Source organism: Odocoileus virginianus, chromosome 11 (genome assembly GCF_023699985.2).
Source record: "Odocoileus virginianus isolate 20LAN1187 ecotype Illinois chromosome 11, Ovbor_1.2, whole genome shotgun sequence".
Lineage (NCBI taxonomy): Eukaryota > Metazoa > Chordata > Mammalia > Artiodactyla > Cervidae > Odocoileus > Odocoileus virginianus.
Window position 1 is genome coordinate 42,160,370 of NC_069684.1, and position 27,295 is coordinate 42,187,664.

The 27,295-nt window shown below is 36.4% G+C and overlaps 1 protein-coding gene across 3 annotated transcripts in view; it reads left to right on the forward strand.

Annotated features, from left to right (window-relative positions):
* NME7 (NME/NM23 family member 7) overlaps window positions 1–27,295 on the forward strand; it is a 232,121-nt gene that overhangs the window by 36,808 nt on the left and 168,018 nt on the right. For all 3 annotated transcript variants that reach the window (XM_020874155.2, XM_020874156.2, XM_070474350.1), the window contains 5 exons: window positions 4,250–4,357; window positions 5,190–5,356; window positions 16,495–16,605; window positions 20,580–20,630; window positions 22,116–22,323. In XM_020874155.2, the coding sequence (XP_020729814.2) occupies window positions 4,250–4,357; window positions 5,190–5,356; window positions 16,495–16,605; window positions 20,580–20,630; window positions 22,116–22,323 (645 nt within the window). The remainder of the gene's footprint in view (window positions 1–4,249; window positions 4,358–5,189; window positions 5,357–16,494; window positions 16,606–20,579; window positions 20,631–22,115; window positions 22,324–27,295) is intronic.

Sequence of the window (27,295 nt, forward strand, 5' to 3'; positions counted from 1 at the left end):
TCACAAATGTTTCCTTCCAGTGGTTTTTCTAGCTTAGCTCTTGGTGTTTAGTCTGTGATCCATTTTGAGGTAATTTTTGTATATAGAGTGAGGTAGGGATACAATGTAATTTTTCTCGTCTATGATATCAAGTTGTCCCTGCACTATTAGTTGAAAGACTACTGTTTCCCCATTTGAATGGTCTTGGTGCCCTTGATGAAAATCAGTTGATCAGATATGTATGAGCTTATTTCTGGACTCTCTCCTCTTAGATTAACCTGTATCTATTCTATGCCAATAGTATACTGTCTTGATTACTGTAGCTTTGCAATACATTTTGAAAATAGAAAATGTGAGTCTTTGAACTTTGTTTTTCATTTTTGAAACTGTTTTAGCTATGTCTCTTACATTTCCATATGAATGTTTTATGGGTTTTAAAATGTAGTTCTACATTTAAGGTTTTTTTTGGTATTTTGTAAGGGCACACCTCACTAACTTGCTTTCTTAAGATTCTGGAATTGGGATGTAATTGAAATGAGATACTTTGTTAAGTATGTTAAATGTCACAGGGAACAATTTGATTTTCTCATCCTATTTTATAATAATCTATTCCCTTTCTCCTACATGATCGTTAAATGTTACAAAATTGACCTTGAAACAGAATTATTTAACTTTACATAGAGGAGTAGTTAAATATTTAAGTTCACCATTAGTTTAGGCCCAGTGAGCGAATACTTCCTTTAACACTGACTTTTGTATCATTTTAGGTAGGTGATGCAGTTTAATGGGACAAAATATGGGTTTTGTCTTCAGACAAAAGTTTGAGTGCTGACTTACTCATTTTTTGTTGTGTAACCTTGGACCAGTGTTCCAATTATCTCAGCTTTACTTTCTTGTCCATGAAATAGTATCCCTATTTCTGTCAACTTACATTGTCTGTCATGAGACTGAAAAGAGATAGTGTATGTAAACAACCTGCTACTTAGTAGGTATTCTAAAAATTATTATTGTTGTTGTCATGATTAATGGTTATTATTAGTGTCTTAAAGTTTGAATGGCACTGATTTACTGAATATTTTGAGAATTGTTTTCCTGTTGTCTGAGCACTAGGAGATGAAGAAAAGTCATTCTAACAGAACAGAGGGTAAAAAATTGAACAGAATGTCTCTAGTTTGTGTGCTGATTGTCTTAAGAGATGTTCTCTTCACTGATGTTCACTGGAATTTGAGAAAAGATTGAGCAGCTGATGTAGGAGATACTTTTTTTTTTTGCTTCACATAATTTAAAGACTATTGTCTTCCCCTCACTCTCTTTATATTCTTATTGACCTGCATTCAAATTCTACTTATTTTATATACCACAAGACATTATTGTAATTTTATATATGCATTATTTATTTAGATTTACCCACATACTTATATTTCCATTGTTTTTCAGTCTATTTCTTGAATCATCTTGAACCGTTTTCTTTCAGAACTTCCAGTGGCAATAAATTTTCTGTTTTTACTTGTCTGAAAATATCTTTATTTCACCTTCACCTTTTGAAGGGTAATTTTCTTAGTTACAGAATGCTGTGCACAGTTGCTTTTCATTCTTTAATTTCTGATTGATTAAAAAAGTAGATTTTGGTTCTTTGGTGAAATTATTAACCTTGACATATATTTTTCATATTTATTTTTAAAAATTTGTCTGATAGCTAGGGCATTCATGGATTTCTTTCTATTGTCTCTTTTTTCCTGTTGGTCTTCTTTTTTGGTATATCTTGTAGTTTACCTTTGAATGCTTGACATTACATAGGAAAACCTATATTTCTATTTCTGGAGATTCAGGCAGCTAGAATGGAGGAAATACCACTTCAGCATGATTAAGGGCTAAGGATTGCGTGAATACAAAACTTGTTTCAAATTTTGTTAGTATTAGTTTACCTTTAGTTTACCCATGCTCCTGGAGTGTGATGCTCCAGGAGACACAACAGAAAGGCTGAATGGTTTATTAGTAGTCTTATCTTTGACAGGATTGAATTCTCAGTTTTCCTCCCCCTGTCACTGTGATGCTTGCTACTGTAAGCTCTGTTGAACAAGCACAGGCTTGAGCTCACTTCTCTATGATTTCATTTTCTCTAGGATCTTTGCCCCTCCAGTTTTGGCTGGTTTGGTAGGCTCAAATTCCAATATCTGTCTACTTATCCCCATGACCTTGTCAAAATCTCTGCTAGCTTCTCTGCCTCTAGATAGCCTTCCTCTGTCAGCTTCTTGGGCTTCTCCATCTCTTGTCCAGCTTGACTTGAGTCTCAGCACGTGTCCTCAGGTAAAAGCAGCATAAAAAGTACTGTGCTCACCTCAGTGAGCTTCCTTTCTTTCTGAATCTTAGATTATCAAATCTGGCTGTCTTAGGTGCTCTCCAATGTCATCAGATAGATCCCCCCCCCTTTTTTTTAATATCCCACTTTTCTGGTTGTCCTTGGAAAGTAGCAGTGATTAGTCATAAGCTGCGTTATTAGCCAGAAACAGTACTTCCTCAGTTTACTTTCTTTGTATTAAAGCTGTTTTCTGAATAATGAATCATGAAAAATTCTACCATCTGGCATAGAATTAAAGCGTGTGATTGGCAGGTTTTGTGGTTAAGGCTGCCTGGATAAATGGAACTGCCAAGTCTCACTGGTTTTTCATTTGCCTCACCTTCAATTACATGTCTTCTCATTTCTTTTGTTTCATAATTTTACCTATTTTAATGAAGGCAATATTTCAGTCATGCTTTTGAACAAATGGATATTTTAATATAGACAGTAAGGCTTTTGATAAACTACTACTATTTAAATTTTGTATTGAAAGGAGAGCATAATACTAGAATACACAATGAAACCTACATTTTAAGCAGTCATATTAAAAAATAAAAATAAAATGCTGTATTTATAAGGATTCATATGAAAAATAATGAAAGACTTGTCTTAAGACAATAGTGTATCTCTTATTTTATCTTTTTGTTTCTCTTGACTACTACATGTTATTTAAATGTGTCTTTCTGGATCATTGTGGGAAAAATAAAATAGTGTCTTAAAAAGTGCCTCTATTATAGCTTATGAGTATGATCATAAATACAGCTAGACATACTATTATTAGAATTTATAAGTGAATTATTAATATAAAAGAAACCCATCTATATACACTAACCAGAGAATCAGATGCTACATCTAGACTTAGTAACAAAACCCTTATATTCCTTTCTTCCTTATGTCCTCATTTGCTTATTGTGATGAAGGACCTTTAGGGGCTAAGCTATTATAGCGTGTGATGGGAAATCCTAATAGTCAAGGAAAGAGGGCCTTCTTTGACTTATGTTTCATTGTATACACCTCACAGATCTTCATCTAGAGGGCGCTGAAATGACCAAAGGGCCTTAGTTCCTGTGCTCTGAAATCTACTGCTGCTTTTGTGTTTAGGACCTGTTTTCCAGGGGCTCCCAGCCCTTGGCTGAGAGAAGCAGGGATGCTAAAACAGGCCCATCCATCCCTGGAAGTCAGGGAACTCTCTGAGGGCTATCTGGCTCGAGCACTGCCTGATGTCTTGCTGAACCTTTCTCAGATTGTAGAGTAATCCACAAGAGTTCCCCCTAGCCTTTCTTCTCTTTCTCCTTCAACTCAGGGTCAACTGTGTACTGTGGTCTGTCTGCTTTCCCTGGATCCCTCCCTATTTCCTCTGTTAGGAATTTCCACACAGAATTTCTCTTACAGGAATAAGATTCCTGAATGTTTAATTCTGTCTTGGCATCTTGTCTGCCTCTCGGGGGACCTAGACTAACACATTCTCCCACTATTTCTATAAAAAGATACTATCATATGAAATTACTAAGGAGAGAAAAGATGCTTGCTATAATCTGAATGACAACAATATTCTAATACTGCTGGAGTCTTAAACTTAGAACAATTAGAACTTTATGGAGAGGTACTGAATTTTCACAGTTGTCAGATAAGGAGCTCATGTTCTAAAAAAGTGTCAGTTTACCTAGGATGATTGGATGGCTGTGAAGTATTAAGATCATAAGTCAACTCTGAGATATCAAAGGATATTTAATAAGAAATTAGAGGGAAATATTTCTAAGGATGTGTTGATAGCTGTCATATTGTTGAAAACCAGAATTATTCAATTATTAAAAAGTATTATAATAGCTGATTTGTTCATTGCAAATATTTGGTCATTCTTTCAATTCATAGGATTTTTATAAGAGGGCTTATATTTTGTATGTTATTGTTAAAATTCTTTTTTCTTTGCAGAATCATAGTGAGAGATTCGTTTTCATCGCAGAGTGGTTTGATCCAAATGCTTCACTATTTCGACGTTATGAGCTTTTATTTTACCCCGGGGATGGATCTGTTGAAATGGTAAATGAGCCTTTCTTTGCTTAAAAGTTGGCAAACGGAGTTAAGGTGGGATTGGGGGAGGAATAGGATTGGCTTTTTTTCTAGTTGTGTCTATGTGAGATGATGAATGTTCATGGAATTTTTGTGGTCATCTCTTCATGGTGTATGTGAGTCAGATCATTATGCCTTACTCCTTTAAACTTATATATGAATCATATCTCAACAAAACTGAAAGAAAAAATACATTATTTTTATTTGGGAAATTTAAAAAATTTTTCATATTATAATTCTACTACAATACTTTGTGCCTTTATTTTTTAATAGAAATTATTTTCTCAGAAAACTGAAGTAGGATTATTCATGTTTTGTATTAATCAATAGTCAAGTGGTTGTAGATGAAGATTATCACAGTCATAAATGTCACCATTGTTGAATGCTGTTACCACTACAAAAAGTCAGATTGTAGAAGCTTGAGCCAAGAGATCCTGCTTATTTCTTTGTGTCCCTTTCCTGACAGTCCCTTTTGCAGGCTGACCTATCTGGTATTGGGATTTTGTGTAGGCAAGAAAGGAGAAATTTGGCATCTTGGAGGCACTAATTTGCTACCATGATTTGGAAATAAACAAAAATTTCTATTCAGTGTTTAAAAGTATTAAATTTGTAATTTTTATGTTATTACTGGATTAGACTAGGAAATGCATGTTATAAAAGAAATTATTACTTGTAGCAAAAATGAAACAATATGTAACTTAAGTTTAATAAAGCAGAATTAATAACTTTACTTCTAGTTTGTAATAAGGTTAACATTCCCTGCTGACAATGATTTGTTTTATTGTATTGTTTTTGATTCCAGCATGATGTAAAGAATCATCGCACCTTTTTAAAGCGGACAAAATATGAAGACCTTCACCTGGAAGATTTATTTATAGGCAACAAAGTGAACATCTTTTCTCGACAACTGGTGCTGCTTGACTATGGAGATCAATACACAGCTCGCCAACTGGGCAGTAGGAAAGAAAAGTAAGAAAACTATTATGTAATCTTTTTTAAAATTCTTAGAACATTTTGTCTGTCTTGGTACCAAATTCGAATTTCTTGTTTCTCTCCTGTGTTTTTTATAGTATAAGTATTTTTCAGTGATCCAATTCAGTGTTAGGACATTTTTAGAATTCTGTGGAGCAGATTCTGTAATTTTTTCCTCACTTAGATAATAAAGTGATACCCATGGTATTATTTATCACTTAGACTGTGATTATTTTCTGGAGGGAAAAATGCAAATCTTTTATATACACCCTCATCATTCTTCTAATTGGGAGCTGACACTTTAAGTCTTGGTTTATGGGGCAAAAGTAGTGAGTGCCATAAGCTCAATGGAAACTCAGAAGAAAGTATTAATATCTGTTAGCTGTTTTTATATCAGACATTGTGTTAAAATGATTTCTGTGCATCATTTGTTTAAGCCCCACAACAACCTAAATACAAAGGCTAATAATATTATTATTGATTCCACTCTGTAGATGAAGAAGTTGAGGCTTATAGACGTTAGGTAACTTGCTGAAGATCGCAGAGTAGAGGCAAGATTAAAGTCCAGTGTCTGTATGAATCAAGAAGGGGAGAATTTAATTACAGGAGAATGAGTAAGACCTGCAAAATGGTTGTCTTCTTTCTGTCTCAATTCAGATTTTTTTCTCCTGTGGCACCTGGCATATCTACTCACACATTACAAGCACCTTATCTGTGTTAGGTAAACGAATCATTTAATAACAATGTAAAATTTATTATCTACTCTTTCCTTTTTTTCATTCCCCCCATTTTCAAATGATGGCCATTGATCTAATTGACAAAGATGTTTTTGTCTTGCTATGTTCAGTCGCTAAGTTGTGTCCGACTCTTTGCGACCCCATGGACTGCAGCATACCAGGCTACCTTGTCCTTCACTGTCTCCTGGAGTTTGCTCAAATTCATGTCCATTGAGTCAGTGATGCCATCCAACCATCTCATCCTCTGTCGCCCCCTTCTCCTCCTGCTCTTAGTCTTTCCCAGCATCAGGTCCTTTTCAGTGAGTTGGCTCTTCACATCAGGTGGCCAAAGTATTAGAGCTTCAGCTTCAGCATCAGTCCTTCGAATGAATATTCAGGACTGATTTCCTTTAGGATGGACTGCTTTGATCTCCTTGCAGTCCAAGGAACTGCAAGAGTCTTCTCCAGCACGACAAGATTGCTTTTAATATAAATTGTCTATTTTTGAGTTTTATTCGCAGATATCTGATAAATATCAACTGATGGATTGAAGACAGAATATGTATTTTAAAAAGAAAAAAATGTACAAAAACATTGTGATACAAAGAAATTTAATCTATCTTGGGATCACAGTTGCCTCCCAAAAGTTCATTGTATTGTGCCTGAAACAAGTATTCACAGGAGCTGCCCCACAAAATGTATTGAATGAATGATACATCTTTGAAAACAGTTGTGTCTGGAGGAAGAGCTTCTGGCTGGCTGCTTCCCCGCCTTCTCCTCTCCCTCCCATGCGTGTTGCTCTTCCCGTGACGTGGAGAAGCTGTAGCGTGGTGTCTATCTGGTCTTCTCTCTTCACTGTTTGTCAAAGCTACATTTGCCATTCTGACTTTTCCTCAGTTTTGATTTAGAAGAGAGAGAGAACAAGTTGGAGTTGTAGCTGAAAATTAGGCTATCCAGAAAACATTACTAAAATGGCATTGTAATTTTTAATCTCTGCATTTATGAGTTTGCAGCTTTCTGAGTCTAGCATGAACTGTATTTGAAGTGGAATTTTCATTCTTTAATCATCTTTCCAGGCTCTGGTTTCTGTGGCTTATATTATGTGCTCTTATGCTGACTTGAGGGATTCTTTGTATTTGTGAAGTGATTGTTGCAGTAATGAAGAATAGGGATCACTGGTGGAAGTTAAGGCTATCCGTATAAAAAGCTCAAAAAACTATTTAATTCTACATGAAAAAAAAATCTGTCAAACTATTTTTTGAGATTTGCCACCCAAATAATAGCTGATTACCTAACATATGAGTCCCCTCATAGTAATATTCTTTCTGTAACTTTTTAAAAACTCTTTATGATTCTGGAGGTGCTTTGATGCCCATTGTAGTGTTAGTACACAGGTGGTGATGGATCAGTGAGATGGTGAATGATTCATAAAAAAAAAAATAAATAAATAAAAGATTCCCAGGACAACTCGAAATAGGGAAAAAAAAAGAAGATAGAGTGTTAGATAAATTGGAATCTCATTATTATGAGATTTACTAATAAAAGTCTATGGGGTTAAGGAAGCATCAACCACAATTCCTTTATTTACAAGAAATAAATATTTATAACTTAAATTTCCTAAGCACATGCTATATGCCAATCACTGTGGTAGGCATCTCAGTTCATGACTACTTCAAGTTTTCATTTAAACTAGCAAAAATAGGTAAATGATGGAGACAGGGTTAATAGTATGACCCAATCAAAGTAAAATCTATAGCAATTATTATATGTTATGTATAACCTCTGATTTTTCTACAGTGAATGTTGTCTCCCTTTTACAGAAGAGTTCAGTCACTTGGCCATAGTCACACAGCTACAAAGAAAAGGGAAACGAGTAAATCTTGTCATGTTTGACTTTAAAACTCATTCTCTTTCTATTAAACCTCTAATTAATATGTAGGTAAATATTATTGAATGGACTGATTTAAAAATAGGAGTGCACAGGCCCGAGCAGGTTGGATGCATGAGACAAGTGCTCGGGCTGGTGCACTGGGAAGACCCAGAGGAATCGGGTGGAGAGGGAGGTGGGAGGGGGGATCGGGATGGGGAATACATGTAAATCCATGGCTGATTCATGTCAATGTATTACAAAACCCACTGCAATATTGTAAAGTAATTAGCCTCCAACTAATAAAAATAAATGAAACCCCCCCCAAAATAAATAAAATTAGGAGTAGAAGAATAGGAGGGCAGATTTTAAATATTTAGGCTTTCTAAATATACTTAATTAAAATATGTGCAGTATTATATTTTTACTGACTAAAATTGTCTTGTCATTTTGTCTTCGGATTCTTTCCTAACTGCAGGTGGGTTAAATCCAGCAGTTTTTTGGGTGACTTAAATAAGCTTCTTCAGAATTAAAGAGTTTTTAGAAAAATACATTGTTTCATTGACATGACCAAAGACATAGGCATATGGAGAAACATATTCATGTCTATCAAGGTCCCATGGAAATATTTTCTATATAAAATTGTAACTTAGCCTAGCTCTGAGTTTTACGTAGTGTCAAGGAGAATTTATGAACTAATTTCACCCCTATTATATTTATCATACTCAGCTCCTTTCTCTCTGGAGTAAAGCCCAGTGGAGAGGGAGGCGTAAAGCTGACCTCGTGGTGCCTGTCTGCTAATTGTGAGGCGCTTAGCAAGATAATTCTATTCTATATAATTCAAGTTTAGCTCACAAACTGGCCTCAGCTTTCTAATTTCTCTTAACTGTAGAAATCTGACATTTGATTCACATTTCTATTCTCTTTTTCAAAATCTCTGTATTGAGGTATAATGGACAAACAAAAACCTGTAAATATTTAACACAACTTTGGAGTTTGGAGATAAGTATAAACCTGTGAAACCATTACCACAATCAAGGATATAAATTTATTTATCACCTTCAAAACTTCCCTCCCTCCCTCTTACTATATTTTGCATTGATTTTTCTTTTGTCGTAAGAGAACTTAATGAAAGATCTACTCCCTTAGCTAATTTTTAACTTGTTCCCTTTATAAAACTCCTCAAATCAAATGGATGTTATTAGTTGTCAGTGAGTCAGAGTATTTGATTTTTTAAATTGTTTTGTTTCCAGTTTTGTCTTTTTAAAATTTTTTCTTTTTTTTTTTTTAAGAGTATTTGGTTTACATTTTGTATGGTAATGAATTGGTGGGCTTCCCTGTGGCCCTGCTGGTAAAGAATCTGCCTGTCAATGCAGGAGATCCAAGAGATTCCAGTTCAGTCCCTGGGTTGGGAAGATCCCCTGGAGTAGGAAATATCAACCTGTTCCAGTATTCTTGCCTGGAAAATTCCATGGACAGAGGAGCCTGGCAGGCTGCAGTCCATGGGGCCACAGAGAGTCATACATGACTGAGTGACTAAGCAATGAATTGATGTTTTATAGTTTTACTGTTCACATGTAAAGACATCATACAGTCTTCTTGTCATCTCTTGGGTTCAGTTAGTCTCATTCTCCTCCTAATTTTGAACTGATGGAGCACTGATGTAGGTGCCAGATGTAAATCAAAGTAAAGTACTGGTTTTGGCTGTCTAGTATAAGTCACCTCTGAGAGTGGTTGAGATTTTCTTCCTGCCTGCTTCACTCACATGGCTATCCAGTTCTCTTAATTATAAGGGTTAATTAGCCCCTGGTAACTGGTGAACCCACCTGATGTCAATTCCCCGTGTAAATAGTAGCTTCCCTCTACCCTGAATAGCAAAGGACTTTGCTCTATCCTGCCCACTGTCTGCCCTACACGGTGAGATGTTGCTCCAGAACCCTGCTTCAGACATGTAAGTGCCTCATCCATTAAACCACTGAGATCTCTGTTGGTTTCTCTGGCTCTTTCTTCTGTCTTGAGGCCTGGCAACTGACTACAAGGCTTACAGGCCTGTGGGTGCAGCCCAACAACCTTACAAAGAGTCATTGTAGATTGGATTACGATTACAGGCCTTGAGATGGGGAAATGATTCTGGATCATCCCCATAGGCGCAGGGTAATCACAGGCGCCCATGAAACCAGAGAACCTTAACTGGCTGCAGAGAACCAGAGTGAGACCAGTGTGAGAAGGACCTAGTCTCCATTGTTGGCTTAGAAGGTAGAAGGAGACCAGGGCCAGGGAGGGGGAGCCTTCACTGTCTTTCTCAAGAATAGGTTTGATTGATAATATATTTTTTGTTGATGTCTTTTTACCATCACTTTACTTTCAGCTTTGTTAAGTTATATTCTAGATATATCTCTTATAAACAGAATGCAGCTCCTTAAAAAATGTTCTGCCTGAAGACCTCTAAATTTTCACTGGTAAGACTAGTATGTAAGGCCGAGTGCCTAGCAAGGCGGAGTACCTGTGAACTATGGACGGAGGTTCATGACACTGTACAGTAGACAGGGATCAAGACCATCAACAAGAAAAAGAAATTCAAAAAAGCAAAATGGCTGTCTGAGGAGGCCTTACTAATAGCTGTGAAAAGAAAAGAAATGAAAGGCAAAGGAGAAAAGGAAATATATACCCATTTGATTACAGAGTTCGAATGAATAGCAAAGAGAGATAAGAAAGCCTTCCTCAGTGATCAATGCAAAGAAATAGAGGAAACCAACAGAATAGGAAAACTAGAGATGTCTTCAAGAAAATTAGAGATACCAAGGGAATATTTCGTGCAACGATGGGCACAATAAAGGACAGAAATGGTATGGACCTAACAGAAGCAGAAGATATTAAGAAGAGGTGGCAAGAATACACAGAAGAACTGTACAAAAAAGATCTTCATGACCCAGATAATCATGATGGTGTGATCACTCACCTAGAGCCAGACATCCTGGAATGCAAAGTCAAGTGGGCCTTAGGGAGCATTACTACAAACAAAGCTAGTGGAGGTGATGGGATTCCAGTTGAGCTGTTTCAAATCCTACAAGATGATGCTGTGAAAGTGCTGCATTCAATATGCCAGCAAATTTGGAAAACTCAGCGTGGCCACAGGACTGGAAAAGGTCAGTTTTCATTCCAATCCCAAAGAAAGGCAATACCAAAGAATGTTCAGACTACTACACAATTGCACTCATCTCACATGCTAGCAAAGTAATGCTCAAAATTCTGCAAGCCAGGCTTCAGCAATATGTGAACCATGAACTTCCAGATGTTCAAGCTGGTTTTAGAAATGGAAGAGGAACCAGAGATATAATAGCCAACATCCGTTGGGTCATCAAAAGAGCAAGAGAGTTCCAGAAAAACATCTATTTCTGCTTTATTGACTATGCCAAAGCCTTTGACTGTGTTGATCACAATAAGCTGTGGGGAATTCTTCAAGAGATGGGACTACCAGACCACCTGACCTGCCTCTTGAGAAACCTATATGCAGGTCAGGAAGCAACAGTTAGAAGTGGACATGGAACAACAGACTGGTTCCAAATAGGAAAAGGAGTACGTCAAGGCTATATATTGTCACCCTGCTGATTTAACTTATATGAAAAGTACATCATGAAAAACGCTGGGCTGGATGAAGCACAAGCTGGAATCAAGATTGCTGGGAGAAATATCAATAACCTCAGATATGCATATGACACCACCCTTATGGCAGAAAGTGAAGAAGAACTAAAGAGCCTCTTGATGAAATTGAAGGAGGAGAGTGAAAAAGTTGGCTTAAAGTTCAACATTCAGAAAACGAAAATCTTGGCATCTGGTCCCATCACTTCATGGCAAATAGATGGGAAACAGTGGCTGACTATTTTTTTGGACTCCAAAATCACTGCAGATGGTGATTGCAGCCATGAAATTAAAAGACGCTTACTCCTTGGAAGGAAAGTTATGACCAACATAGATAGCATATTAAAATGCAGAGACATTACTTTGCCAACAAAGGTACATCTAGTCAAGGCTATGGTTTTTCCAGTAGTAATGTAAGGATGTGAGAGTTGGACTATAAAGAAAACTAAGTGCCGAAAAATTGATGCTTTTGAACTGTGGTGCTGGAGAAACCTCTTGAGAGTCCCTTGGACTGCAAGGAGATCCAACCAGTCCATCCTAAAGGAGATAAGTCCCGAGTGTTCATTGGAAGGACTGTTGTTGAGGCTAAAACACCAATACTTTGGCCATCTGATGTGAAGAGTTGACTCATTGGAAAAGACGCTGATGTTGGGAAAGATTGAAGGCAGGATGAGAAGGGGACGACAAGATTAGATGGTTGGATGGCATCACCGACTCAATGGACATGAGTTTGGGTCAATTCCAGGAGTTGGTGATGGACAGGGAGGCCTGGCGTGCTGGGGCCCATGGAGTCACAAAGAGTTGGGCATGACTGAGCCATTGAACTGAACTGAAGACTAGTGTATGTACATTTACATGTGTTGTACTTGTATTTTTGTACATATGTCTAGTATTTTACTGCTTTCCTGCTTTTTATTTTTTATTCATGTCATTTTTTGTTGGTGGTGTTTTTTCCTCTTCAGTTTTTTTCCTCTGGAGTCTTTTATTGAAGACATAACAAATTACTACAAAGTCAGTTGCTTGAACAGTACAAATTTATTATCTTAGTTTTGTAGATGAGAAGTCCATCACAGATCTCATCAGGCTTAAATCAAGGTGTTGGCAGGCAAGGCTGCATTTCTTTGTGGAGGCTTTAGGGGAGAATCCATCTCCTTGCCTGCTCCAGCTCTTGAGGCCTGAAGGAAAGAGAAGCCTCGCTGCCCCAGCTTTGTGACCCATCCCAGCTGAAACCGGTCCCCTGCCGACCTAGAGGATCTTGAGAAACTGTTTGTGGTTTTAAGCCAATACATTTTGATGGTTTGTTATGCAGCAAGCAGAAAACACAGGTTCCATTCCTGGATCAGGAAAATCCCTTGAGAAGGGAATGGCAACCCACTCCAGTGTTCTTGCCTGGGAAATCCCATGGACAGAGGAGCCTGGCGGGCTACAGTCCATGGGGTGGCAAAGAATCAGACATGACTGAGCAACTAAACAACAGGTAACAGTGGCACTATTAATATATTTCTGTGGCCGTTTTTTGTGTGCTATCTTCACTTTTAAATAATATATATGATTCCTGTTGTCTATCTTATTTTCCCTCCAAAATGTTTACCTGTTATTTACTATTATTTAACTTATCTATTAACTATAACTAGTAATAATTAAATACTGAAGACATGATTGTGCAGTAGTTTGAGCATTCTTTGGCATTGCCTTTTTTGGGGATTGCAGTGAAAACTGACCTTTTCCAGTCCTGTGGCCACTGCTGAGTTTTCCAAATTTGCTGGCATATTGAATGCAGCACTTTCACAGCATCATCTTGTAGGATTTGAAACAGCTCAACTGGAATCCCATCACCTCCACTAGCTTTGTTTGTAGTAATGCTCCCTAAGGCCCACTTGACTTTGCATTTCAGGATGTCTGGCTCTAGGTGAGTGACCATCATGATTATCTGGGTCGTGAAGATCTTTTTTGTACAGTTCTTCTGTGTATTCTTGCCACCTCTTCTTAATATCTTCTGCTTCTGTTAGGTCCATACCATTTCTGTCCTTTACTGTGCCCATCTTTGCATGAAATGTTCCCTTGGTATCTCTAATTTTCTTGAAGACATCTCTAGTCTTTCCCATTCTGTTGGTTTCCTCTATTTCTTTGCATTGATCACTGAGGAAGGCTTTCTTATCTCTCTTTGCTATTCATTCGAACTCTGTAATCAAATGGGTATATATTTCCTTTTCTCCTTTGCCTTTCATTTCTTTTCTTTTCACAGCTATTTGTAAGGCCTCCTCACACAACCATTTTGCCTTTTTGAATTTCTTTTTCTTGGGTATGGTCTTGATCACTGCCTTCTGTACAATATCACAAACCTCCGTCCATGATTCTTCAGGCACTGTGTCTACTAGATCTAATTCCTTGAATCTGTTTGTCACTTCAACTGTATAATCGTAAGGGATTTGATTTAGGTCATACCTGATGATCTAGTGGTTTTTCCTATTTTGTTCAATTTAAGTCTGAATTTGACAATAAGGAGATCATGATTTGACCCACAGTCAGCTCCAGGTCTTGTTTTTGCTGACTGTGTAAAGCTTCTCTATCTTTGGTTGCAAAGAATATAATCAGTCTGCTTTTGGTATTGACCATCTGGTGATGTCCATGTGCAGAGTTGTTTCTTGTGTTTTTGGAAGAGGGTTTTGCTATGACCAGTGTGTTCCCTTGAACTGAACTGACTGAATCAATGCTTTGTCTCCTGTAGGCATTTAAAGGGAAAATGAAACTGCATTTTAAACTAAACTGCAAAATTTTTCACATTGCTTCTTGTTCACTGCCGATATGTTTTATATTTTCTTTAAGAGTTTTGGTTCCTGAAGACATTTCTAGAGCTTAGCATAAACAATCATGGGTTAGTTTGGCCTTACAATATTTAAGCAATTGAGCTAAGAAGTGACAATTGTATCTTCAGTGAAGCCTTGTAAGCTATAAATGACTCACTTGCTTCGAAATAAAAGATAGTCCATTTATGACAAGCTCTATCGGACTAAAATGAACAGCTTTTGTTATTTAAAAGTTTTAAAAGCCAGCCATAAGTTTTAGGATTCCATGGACAGAGGAGCCAAGCAGGCTGCAGTCCATGGGGTTTCAGAGTCAGATACAACTAAATGACTAACACACATGTAAGTTACATCCAAATGTAAGATATTTTTATCATTATATTCTTAGCTAAGTTTGTCTCATTGGTGGAAAAAAAGTCCACTATGAAAAAGCCAACCATTCTCTTTTTATAGATTCCTTGAATTAATACCAACATATCAGAACAACTGAAAATAAAAGGAAAGTGGCAGCATTTTTAAAATCTTATTTTGTGTGTCATATAAGCAGAATTACTCCAACTAATCTGATTTTACCTTGTATGTGCAAGTATTAATCTTGAGGATTTGTGATTATGCTTTTTTAAATATATTAATAGTAACTTTATTTGTGGTGTGGAAGGAGCACAGACCCCCCAGGATTCATGTGAGCTGGTGTTTTGTCCTGAAAATGCCACAGACCTGTTGTGTGACCGAGCTTTGGAGAGTAACCTCTCTGGGCTTCATTTCCTTGTTAGTAAAATCAGGAAACTAAGTTGCTCTCCAACTGCAAAAATAGATGCATTCTGTGGCTTCGGAGGGGAAAATGCATAGCTCTGATGTATCCTCTTAGAAAGAAAATGTGGTTTGATTCAGTTCTAGTGAGGCAGATGAACCTAGAGCCTGTTGCACAGAGTGAGGTAAGTCAGAAAGAGAAAGACAAATATTGTATATTAACACAAATATATGGAATCTAGAAAAATGGTGCTGATGAACCTATTTGCCAGGGCAGCAGTAGACACCCAGACATTGAGACAGACTTGTGGACACAGTGGGGCAAGGTGTTGGGGGTGGGGCGAATTGAGAGAGTGACACTGAAACATATACACTACCGTAAGTAAGATAGCTAGCTAGTGTGAATTTGCTGCATGACAGAGGGAGCGCAACCTGGTGTTCTGTGACAACCTAGAGGGGTGGGATGGGTAAGGGATGGAAGGGAGCTTCAAGAGGAAGGGGACATATGTATGCTTATGACTGAGTCATGTTTTGTATGGCAGAAACCAATACAGCATTGTAAAGCAACTATCCTCCAACTAAAAACATAGTGAAAAAAAGTGTTAGCAGGGTGTTTGCTAGTCATAAACGTTGTCAGGTAGGGAGACATTTATTTCTTTATACATGATTCATGCTATGAATAAAGTGTTAACATAAGAATTTATAATTATTTCCAAATCAATGCCGAACTGACTGCATATACGTGTTAAAGTTTAAGAGACCAGAAATCAAGGTGATAATATGTTTAATACAACTTTTTAGAAAATTGTCGTCTTTTATAAAATGCTAAGAAATAGAAGTGTTTTTAAACACCTATGTTTTCTTATGTGGGCATATTTAAAGTCACTGTCTTAACTTTTTTTCCTCTAACATTTTATTACTCTTTTTATAGATTGGGTACTAATTTTTATTTCCTTGGGAAAAATAGTAAACTTCCATTGTATAAGTTTTTATTTATTTATTTATTTTAATTGGAGGCTAATTATGCAGAGTGAATTGGAGCCTATTATACAGAGTGAAGGAAAACACCAATACAGTATGTTAATGCATATATATGGAATTTAGAAAGACAGTAACGGAGGCCCTATATGCGAGACAGCAAAAAAGACTCAGATATAAAGAACAGACTTTCGGACTCTGGGAGAAGGCAAGGGTGGGATGATTTGAGAGAATAGCATTGTATAAATTTTTAAGAGACTGTTAATACATTTCTCTTTATAATTCACTTTGAGCTAAGATTTTAATGGAAATGACCTCTGATTAGGTATTATAAGTAAAAACTGCTGAACTATTTTTATTTTTAAATGTATTTCCTTACAGAACATTAGCCCTGATTAAACCAGATGCAGTATCAAAAGCTGGAGAAATAATTGAAATAATAAACAAAGCTGGATTTACTCTAACCAAACTCAAAATGATGACGCTATCAAGGTAAATTTTTTGATCCTTTTCAGTTATATAATGTCTGGTTCCTTTTTTTAAAAAAATTATCTTTCATGTTGTTGTTTAAAAACTTCCACAGAATGACAAAGAATAGTAATCTTATTAGAATGAGAAAATATAAGATAACGGTAATCAGATATGTAAATTATGATTGAACTCTAAGCAAGTAGGAATTTTCAGGTTACACTAATAACTATTAACTATTTATTAGACATTAATTCTTTATTTTCTTTCATAACCCCATCAGTGTTTCATATCTGTAATCTTTTATATAACACATTGTATAGAAATTATAGAAGAAATGAATATTAAATTATTCATATTTGACAAGGAACTCTTACTGTTGAGATTTCAAAAGTGATGTGCTTGGAAATGTTTTAGTTTGGAAATGTTTTCGTTCCTCCCAACATATTACATGTAATTGGTCGGTATACCTATTTACTGTTCTGAAAAGCAAGCCATTTTATTTGACCAGATGTTTTCCAAGTTATTTAGTGAAAGTTAGATTTACTGTAAGGTAAGGGGATTAGTGTAGTTGTTAGGCAGGGCTGGACCCAGCAGTTGTGTTACTTACTCTAGTGATTTATGTTTGTTTGGTTAGGTGTCTTCTCACTGCTGTTCTTGGCTGTCTCTCCCATGGGACAGTTGCTTTTTTGTCTCTATGAGAACAGGGGCAATGGATAGCGGTAGAAATTCAATATTGAGAAGTCTGCTCCCTAGAAACCTTAGCAAAACATCCTCAATTTTACCCCCAAAAAAGACAATTTGAAATTTTCCCCTGTGTAAGCTTACACACATTCTAGAAAGGCAGACATCTATTTCAGAGCACAGAATCTAAAAGCCAGATTAGGTTGTGGCTCTGTACAACTTACTTCTCTGTTTCAGTTTCTTCATCTGCTGAATGAAGGTTATAACATCACCAGTATTGTAAAGTTGTTATGAGGGTTATGTGAGCTTAATAAAGGTAAACTTCTTTGAAAAATTGTTGCACATAGTAAGAGCATATAGGAGCATATAGGTGTTAGCTGTTAGTGGTGGAGTATAGTACTTACTAGCGCTATCATTATTACTTAGTAGAAACAGAGGTCATGATCCTTATGAGCATAGTTAGATTTGTCCCGCTTCTGTCTGTATTGAAGATACTTGCCCTTACAGCAGGCAATGGGGCTGAATTCTGAGACATGACTTTGTATAGTGTTAGTGACATTTAAACTTTTTTATGTCTGTATCAAACACTGGAGGTATAATCTGGCATCAAACTTTCCACAATAAAGCTGCCCCAAAAAACTTAACGGCTGTTTAAATTGTTCATAGCACCACATACATCTCTATTAATATTACTGTCAAGTCTTGGATTTTACCTAACTTAAAAGTTAATAAGTTAGTGTGTTATTCTCTCAGGGATGCTAGCAGAAGACATGAGACTTCTGAGCCAGGGACACAGGGCTTGATGAGGTTCAGTTAGCAGCATGAACATCAGGTTTCTGTTGGTTCCCGTTGCCTTCATGTCCTGTGAGAATAATATGAGACTCATATGAGATGGGCCTGGGTGGATGTTGCACACACAGTTGATTGCATCACAGCTGAGGAGGGTTGAACTCAGGTTACCCACTGTTTCATTAGCAAGCTGTAAACAAGTCTGCTCTTTGTACTAAAGAGACATGACCTCATCCCTCAAAGTCACTCACTATAAACATAACTCCAAGAAATGGCTAGGATAAAGAGTAGTTGGGGCCTTGCATTCTTGGCATACCCAATCAGATGTGTTAGGAACACAAGAGACCCACAGAGAAGCGTCTCCCAAAGCTTAAATCTTCTCAAAACTTATTTGCTCAAACGTCGGCTCCTCCCTCACGACGGTATCTGAAAAGCAGCAGCTGGGTTCCATTTAACTGTACTTCCAGTTCTTGGATCAGGGCCTGATTCAAAGTAGGCGTTAAGTAAATATTTCATAAAATAATTAATAGATCATTGTGAGAATGTTATGAAAACACAAGAAAACATAACAAAACAAGAACAGAAAAGACTTCTATAGGTGGTGATGCACTTGTTTCCATCTAAGCCTTTTAAGGGAGGAATTAAATAAAAGTGATGAGGAAAAAAATTCATGAACTCATTTTGGTTTCATTGATAGGTTTTGATTGGAAGTAACTGTGGAGTCAGTGACATGTTAGAAGAAAACAATAAAATACTTTCAGCAATTAATAGTTTTTATTAGTGTTAAAGATGATTTTGTTTTCTTAATAGTTCTGTAGAATTGGTCAGATTAGTAGTCTCACTGCTAACTCTTCTAAAATACTCCCCACTTGAATTTTTCAAAGTTTTACTTCATTTTAGCATGCAATACAGATCATCCATATCAGTTTTGTGAATTCTCCTCCTTACCCTCTAAAGTTTTTATGTTTGTTTTTCTGAAGTTGGTGACAGAAAGGTCATAAGCAATCAGAGATTCGGATTCATATCTCCTTGTCATTCCTTTACTGAGTAGCATTTTGGTCCGGATAAGTTATGTAATCATGCTGAACTACATTATTTTTAAATGTAAAATGAAGATGATCATACCTCTTTCAATCAAACCTATTGTTGTGGGGAATAATAAAATTTAAACGTTGGCATATAATAGGCTCTAGAAGAATACGTTTTCTTCCCCTCTGTGTCTTGGGGCAAATTTTGTTTTCTACACTTGCGTAGTATACTTTCATAATCTCTTCATGGCCAAAGAGAATATTTTAGTACACTTGGTTTGAATAAAATTATATCCTGATATATGAATTATTATATGAATTCATTATATGAATTTATTTTTTAATGGGCCCATAAGATCTTAAAGCATCGCGTCAAGCTCCTGGTGGCTTGAAAAGAATTGGCCTGCAATGCAGGAGACCTGGGTTTGAACCCTTGGTTGGGAAGATCCCATGGAGAAGGTAATGGCTACCTACTCCAGTATTCTTAACTGGAGAATTCCATGGATAGAGAAGCCTGGTGGACTACAGTCCATGGGTTCGCAGAGTTGGACATGGTTGATCCAGTAACCTATAAAATCTTAATGCATTGCATACTAAATTATCAAGCCTGAAAGTTTAATCCTTTGTTAGAGGATACTTTGCTATTTTAAAAAATTGATGTTGACATATGTTTGTCACATACTATGAACTGTTTCAAGCCTTTGAGAAAACTGTATGAGTTTGAGACACTTCGTTTGATTAGCTGAAAAGTCTAAATAACTTTTTTAATATGTGTTAACTTCCATTATCCTATTCATTTTCTTCATGGTTGTGGGACTATAAATTTAAAAAGTAAATCCTGATTGCCACTGATAAATTCAGATTTCTGAATATCTCTATATTATCCCTTTTTGGGGAGGATGTAAGTTCAAGCATTAGTTTTTAATATAGTAATAATCAGTAAGAGTACATTGATGTGCATAATTTGTCAAGCAGTCTTTAAAAACACAAGTCTTTCTTTTGGAGCAGTCTTATTTAAGGAAGAAAATTTTAACTATTAAGTTAAAATTCTAGCCTAGGCTCTCAAGTTAAAGCCTATAGAAGAAAGTAAAAGCTTTTGAATTTGTAAATATCTTTGCAATAATTAATATTTTTCTTTTCATTGATAAAGATTACATATTTTTTGATGTTCAACTTATGTGAACTTTAAAAAACAGTAAATCTTATTGGTCATATGTTAAAATTTGTTTTTAGAATGATAAAGATGCTAGTTAAAAGGAAGATAGTATAGACTTGAACATGAACAGTAAATATTGCCTCTTTTATTCATTTTAATTTTACATCTTAACATAGATATGCATACTAGCAAAAATTTGAAAAGAGGGGGCATTTGAGCAGAATATTTGGTGAAAAGTCCTTAATTCACATATGGATCAAATAGAGAATTTCATTATTTTATTAATATAAGTTGATTTCCTTACATAATTCTTAACTTTTGTCACTTTGATTATTTTACAGGAAAGAAGCAACAGATTTTCATATAGACCATCAGTCAAGGCCCTTTTTAAAGTAAGTACTGAATTCAGGGCTCATGGTGTATAGTGGAGGATATTGTAGAAAACTAAGGAGTTATCATTTCACAATTCAAAAATCTGTTACATGAGAATAATTTGTCAAAAAGTCCTTAGCAGGGACTTCCCTGGTGGTCCAGTGGCTAAGACTCTGCACTCCCAATGCAGGGGGCCCTGGTTCAGTCCCTGATCGGGGAACTAGATCCCATATGCCACAACTAGAGTTCACATGCCTCGACTGAAGATCCTGCATGTCACTGCTAAGACCCAGTGGGGCAAATAAATAAAATAAAAATATCTAAAAAAAAGTCCTTGGCGACATCTTGCAACTGCAGGGAGCTTTTTTTCTAAGAATTGGTGTATTTTTTCCCCCTCTCCTTTTACTAGGTGAAAATTCTTTGTTAAATAAATATATTAAACTTTAATCAGAAGCAAATGGCATGAATTATTTTAAGGAGCATAGCTTTCTTTCTAGATTTCAGTAGAATAAAAATAGAGTAATCATTACATTTATGTTGAACTATTAACGGTATTCTCAATGTATGTGAAACATTGTTCGTAGAACCCTTATGTTAACTAAATTGTTTGGTACACATTTTGCTGTTTGAAATATAGCAACAAATATGTTAGAAAGTGAATCTATGTTCTAAATATTTGGGTTGTATTTAAAGTTAAGTGAATTTAGTGTGCCTCATTACTGTTGACAAAGGAGAAGTGCTTACTTTTCTAATAAAGAAGGATTAGCCAAGCTGTGGTAGACATTCTAGTTGGTGTCCTGTACATAATAGTGTTTTATTCAAGTTTTACATAAGAAAATCATTATGTTATAGGTTATTTTAAACAAAGCATTATCAAAATATTCCCAAACCTTGTGTAGAATAGGCATCCATAATTCTCTTGGAAATTATTCTTCATTATAGTCTTTGTATATATTTGTATTATTACAACTTCTAGCTTAATGTCTTGTATGTCACCAGACCAACTCAGTGCTTAGTGACTGAAAATTCATTGTCATTCTTTGAATTCTAATAAATCTACACAGGAATTATTGAATTCTTAATACAAATGTATTCCAAGATATCACTCATCACTTTGTCTATTGAGATTTTATTTGACTACCATGTTAAATTGTGTGAAAATAAGATTCTTCTGTACCTTTCAGAACAATGCAAAAAGCAGTAGATCAACAATATGCATTTTAAATCAATGAAATAGTCTTAGTTCACTGAAACATTGATGCTTCTGCTAACAGTAATTGGTTTGACAACAACAGTGATTTGTAGTGACTCAGGCTACTGCAGGACACTCAGTTTATGAAAACTTTACCTTGTCCATGTAAAATTCACTATGTCCAATAGTTCTGAGATAATATTCATATTCATAGCTATATGATTAAATGCTCAAATGGTAATATTTCTTTGTAAAGAGAGATACCTTGGTTAATACAAAAATGAAGCAAATCAATCTTTCACTGGTTTCACAGTGAGCTGATCCAGTTTATTACAAGTGGACCTATAATTGCCATGGAGATTTTACGAGATGATGCTATATGTGAATGGAAGAGACTTCTTGGACCTGCAAACTCTGGCCTGGCACGTACAGATGCTCCTGAAAGCATTAGAGCTCTCTTTGGAACAGATGGCATAAAGAATGCAGCTCATGGCCCTGATTCTTTAGCTTGTGCTGCCAGAGTAAGGTGTTTTTAAGCTATTTTAATTTGTTTTGGTTTTGCTAAATGTTTGATGTCAGAGTAAAGCATTTTGTCACTGCTGACTTAAGGTGGATTTATGCAGCTGATCTAATAGTAGAAGAAACCTTTGACCTTTTGCCTGTGATTAAACAGACATGAGTTTGAGCAAGCTCTGGGAGTTGGTGATGGATAGGGAAGCTTGGTGTGCTGCAGTCCATGGGGTGGCAAAGAGCCTGACAAGACTGAGCAACTGAACTGAAACAGTGTTTCAATGGTATGTCTCCTTTGAGAATTGGTAACCTAGTCATGGTCTGAATAAGTTTCTCCAATTAAAATACTTGTCTTGTTTTGTTTCAGACTTAAATCACTGAGGCTTATCAGTAAATGAATTATTCCTGTAAGAATACCAGGTTATGGAAAGTGAATATTCAAAAAGACATTCTTTCTTTGACTCAGACTTGACACCATATTTTCAAGCTTAACATCCTTCCTTTTTCTACATAGTGTTTATGAAAGTTTTTCTATTAATAATTCTCATTTTGGATTTATATAAATAAGGTATTACTCCACTGGGTTTATACTGATGTTGAATTAATGAAATGCAAGTTAACTCTTCGCATTCTGAGGAGTTTCTCAGCTAGTTTAAGATGGTTTTTAGTCTGGTCACATATACAGTGGAATAATACTAGCAAGTTTTATGATATGAAAGTGAAAGTGTTAGTTGCTCAGTCATGTCTGATTCTTTGCAACCCCATGGATGGTAGCCTGCCAGGCTCCTCTGTCCATGGGATTCTCCAGGCAAGAAAACTGGAGTGGGTTGCCATTTCCTTCTCCAGGGGATCTTCCCGACCGAGGGATTGAACCCACATCTCCTGCATTGTAGGTGGATTCTTTTAGTGCTGAGCCACTGAGGAAGCCCTTAAGTTTTGATGGCTATGGAATATTCTCTTGCATGGATACAACATTTTTACTTCAGCATTTCCTTACCTTTGGATGTTTTGTTAGGTTCTAATTCTTTTCATATTTGTAATAAGGGTACACTGATCATATGACTTAATATTTCATCTATATCTTGGTTTATTTTCTGAGAACAGATTTCATATTTGACATTAGAATATGTAGATTTCAGTATTTTTTTTTAATGTCTTAAATTGGGTCCTTACAAAAGTGATATTTAAAATGACTGAAATTTTCAGAGACACCTGTAATTGGCAACCATTTATTAATGTGTTTTATGATGATGATTAAGGATATGAATGTAGATTAGTCAGACGTTTTAGGAGATTTCATATGGGGTCTTATCAGGGTGAAATTTATGAAATGGTATAAGTATATACTTAAAACAATTTGTATAAAATACAGTACAAAAAATTGTATACTTAAAGCTGATCAAATTGAGTCTGAGTTTTATTTTTTGGGAAAGTTACATATCTTTATCCTTTCCTGCTAGGTCATTTAGAGACATATAAAAGACTTAGAATAATAGCAAAGAACCTCAGAAAAAACTTCATGCAGAATGTTTAAAGCAGCTGAAATCACAAAAGAATATGAAGTTTTTTGTTTGACATTATCAGCATATTTGTTGTTTGAAGTCTCTAAACTACTTGCCATATAACCGTGACCTAGTAACAGTGTTCTTGCAAATATTAGCTGGATTCATAGGTGGGACAGATATGACAGTCAGCACAAGGAGAAAGAGAAAGCAAAGACATAGAATTACTCACTTTCACCAAGATACATTTAAGTGGCAATCTTTATATTTTTGCCTTAAATGCATATTTATTCATATATAAATGAGTACTTGAAAAACTTGGGTTTTCTTTTTTTAAACTGTGCAAAAAAGAGACATTGAGACAAAAATAATTGGCCAAATAATTGGTTAAACTAGAGTTAGAACATTCTAGCATTGCTTTTTACATCTGAAAGAGAGGTGATATAATAGAAAAAGTTCAGGACTTTGGAATTATTATGACTGGATTTTGAAACATGACTTTGCCACGTATTAACTCGCAAGGGCTTGTTCTTTAAGCCTTCTGAATGTCTTTTTTTCTCATTTGTACAGAGTAGATAAAAATTCTTCATATGTTAAATAAACTACTTCTGAATTTCAATCATTCCAAAATGTTTATTGAGAAGCTATTGTGAATAAGACAAGGTCCTCCTTCTCATGGAGCTTAGAGCTCTTCTAATGTCAGACAATAAATAAACAGATCTATACCTCTGATGTCTACTGATAAGTGCTCTGAAGAAAATATACCAGAAGAAGGGCACAGAAGAAGACCAGAGTCTAGAAGGATCGTGTGTGGAGTAGAGGTGTGGAATGCTATTTTTTTAAAAAAGTTATTTTATTTTTGGCCATGTCCAGTCTTTGTTGAGGCGTGAGGCTTTCTATTTGCGGCAGGAGGCTCAGCAGTTGCAGCGCACAGGCTCAGTTGCCTCTTAGCATGTGAGGTCTTGGTTCCCTGACCAGGAATCAAACCCACATCCCCCTGCATTGGAAGGTGGATTCTTAACCACTGGACCACCAGGGAAGTCTCTAGAATGCTGTTAAAATAGTATATTCAGAAAGTCCTTACAGTCTCTGGTGTGAGCAGAGGTCAAAAGGAAGTGAGGGAGAAAGCCTTGCAAATGTCCAGGGGAAAGTGTTCCAGGAAGAAAGGAAACAATACATGTAAAAATTCTGAGGTAGGAACATATTTGCTGTGTTCAAGGAACAATAAGAAGGTGAGGCCAATGATGCTGGGACAGAAATAGCTTCATTGAAATAGCTTGGGGATTAGGTCAGTTATAGCCAGGGACCAGGTCACATAAGGCCTTGTAGGACTTCTGGGACTTCGAAATTTATTGGGAATGAGACAGGAGATATTGGAGGGTACTGTGCAGAGGAGTGACAGGATTTTTATAAGTTTCATTCTTACTACTGTTAATAATGGACCAGTTAGGGTGGAGAGACATGTGTTGTGGGAAAAGTTGGAATGGGAGGTCAGTCAGGTGGTTAGTGCAGTTGTTAAAGGGAGAGTTGGTTGGCATGTGGCATGGACCAGAGTGACAGATGTGGAGGTAGTGGATGGATTCTGGATATATTTTGAAGGATTTCCTGATATATGGGACAGGTGGAGAAGAATCAGGAATTACTAGTTTCTTTCTGTTGTTGTTCATTTTTGGCTTGTGCAATTGAAGGATAAGGAAAAAGGTGGGATTGAACAGATTAATGGGAGACAGTGGAAATTAGAAGTTCTGTTTTGGATGTTTTAAATCTGAAATGTCAATGTGGATGTGTAGTTTAGGGTGGAGGTTGGGCCGGAGATTAAAATGTAGGAACCATCAGAATACAGAGAGCACTGAAAGCCATGAGACTCAAGGGCCTCAGGAAGACAGTGACAACAGAATAGTGACCATAGATGGTACTAGACCCCTCACCAGTACTTAGGGGTTTGCTAATAGGAGAAAATCATTAAAGGAGACCGAGAAGAAGTGACAAGTGAGGTGGGAAGAAAACCAAGTAATGGAAGCATTCCAAGATATGGGGATCAATTGTGTCAAATGCTGTTGGGTCCGGTAAGGTGAGGTCTGAGAATTAACCAGGGTACTTGGCAACGTGGAGGTGGCTGGGGATTTTCATGAGTAAACTTCCACAGAATGAAGCCTGATGAGTTGTAGGTTTAAGAGGGAGTGGAAGAGAAGAAGACGGAATGAAGACATCTCTTCTGAGAAGTTTTGTAAAAGGAAGCAGAGAAGGGGCACTGTAGAAGGTGCCCTGTCCTTACAGTTTGCAGTCCTCTACCATAGCTTCTTGTCACACTAGGTTTACTTCATTCATTCATTCACTACCTACCAGGACCCTGTAGGTATTTGAGTTTTCACCTGTACCATACAAGTTCTCTGAGAATATGTAATCAAAGCATCTGGTACAGGTCTGCAAACGGTACTTGGTGATAGTCATCAAGAAAAGTAATAAGCAAAGGCATTAATACAATAGAAAGATACTTGTCTAAGGAATTGAACATTTTAATTCTAAAGAGTCATTAATGCTGGAATCACTCAAGTATATTTGCTACTATTTGAGCAGTTCCTCAGATTGGTTTTTTATTTGTTTTTCTGGCCACACCATAAGGCATGTTAGATCTTAGCACCTCAGCCAGCAATCAGACCTGCACCCCTGCACTGGGAGTGCAGTGTCTTAACCTCTGGACCACCAGGGATGTCCCCCAATTGGTTTTTTTTAAACTGCATGCCAGTGTGGTACAGTAACACATCCTGTTATCTTTCAATTTTTAAATTTAATGAAAATGAGTATTTACTTTGAGCTCTTTTTTTAGATGCTGAAGCACCTACAAGGCTATGCAAGTTAGTTCTTTTTGGGGGCAATTACCAAAATAACCACAGCCTTGAAGAAGTATAGGGTACTGATGATTGGCAGCATCAGTAAAGGCCTCCTGGAGGAAGTGCTCTTTGAAGTGATCCTTTACACTTTAGCACGGTTCTTTGAGGACAGCTGGCTTTATAGGGAACAGTGGAGATACTAGTAGTAAAAGTTTAGTGGCAGAGAAGCATATGTCTGAAAAATTGGTTAGTGTGGCCATTTTCATGGCCAGTTCAAATTGCTGGGTTGTTCTTTTAATGAACTATGTGCAAAGCAAATAGCACAGCATGTATCTGGTTATAAAATAAGGTTCATGTGATTTGACTTTACTAGTACTATATATATTTATATATATATAGTAAATTAATTTTAACTAACTGTAGCTCTGATTCTTGAATACTCATCTGTTTCTGTAAAGATCTCCTAATTTTTAACTGCATTTTAGACATTTTAATGAAAAGCTTCGAATCGAACCTGTGTCTCATAAACTTGGATAAAATAGGGAACTTTATATTGACTACGTCCAGTATTCAAAATGTTAAGACATTCTCAGTTTTATTCCTGGGACATAATAATACATATTGTCATTGCTTTAATACTTCTTTACATG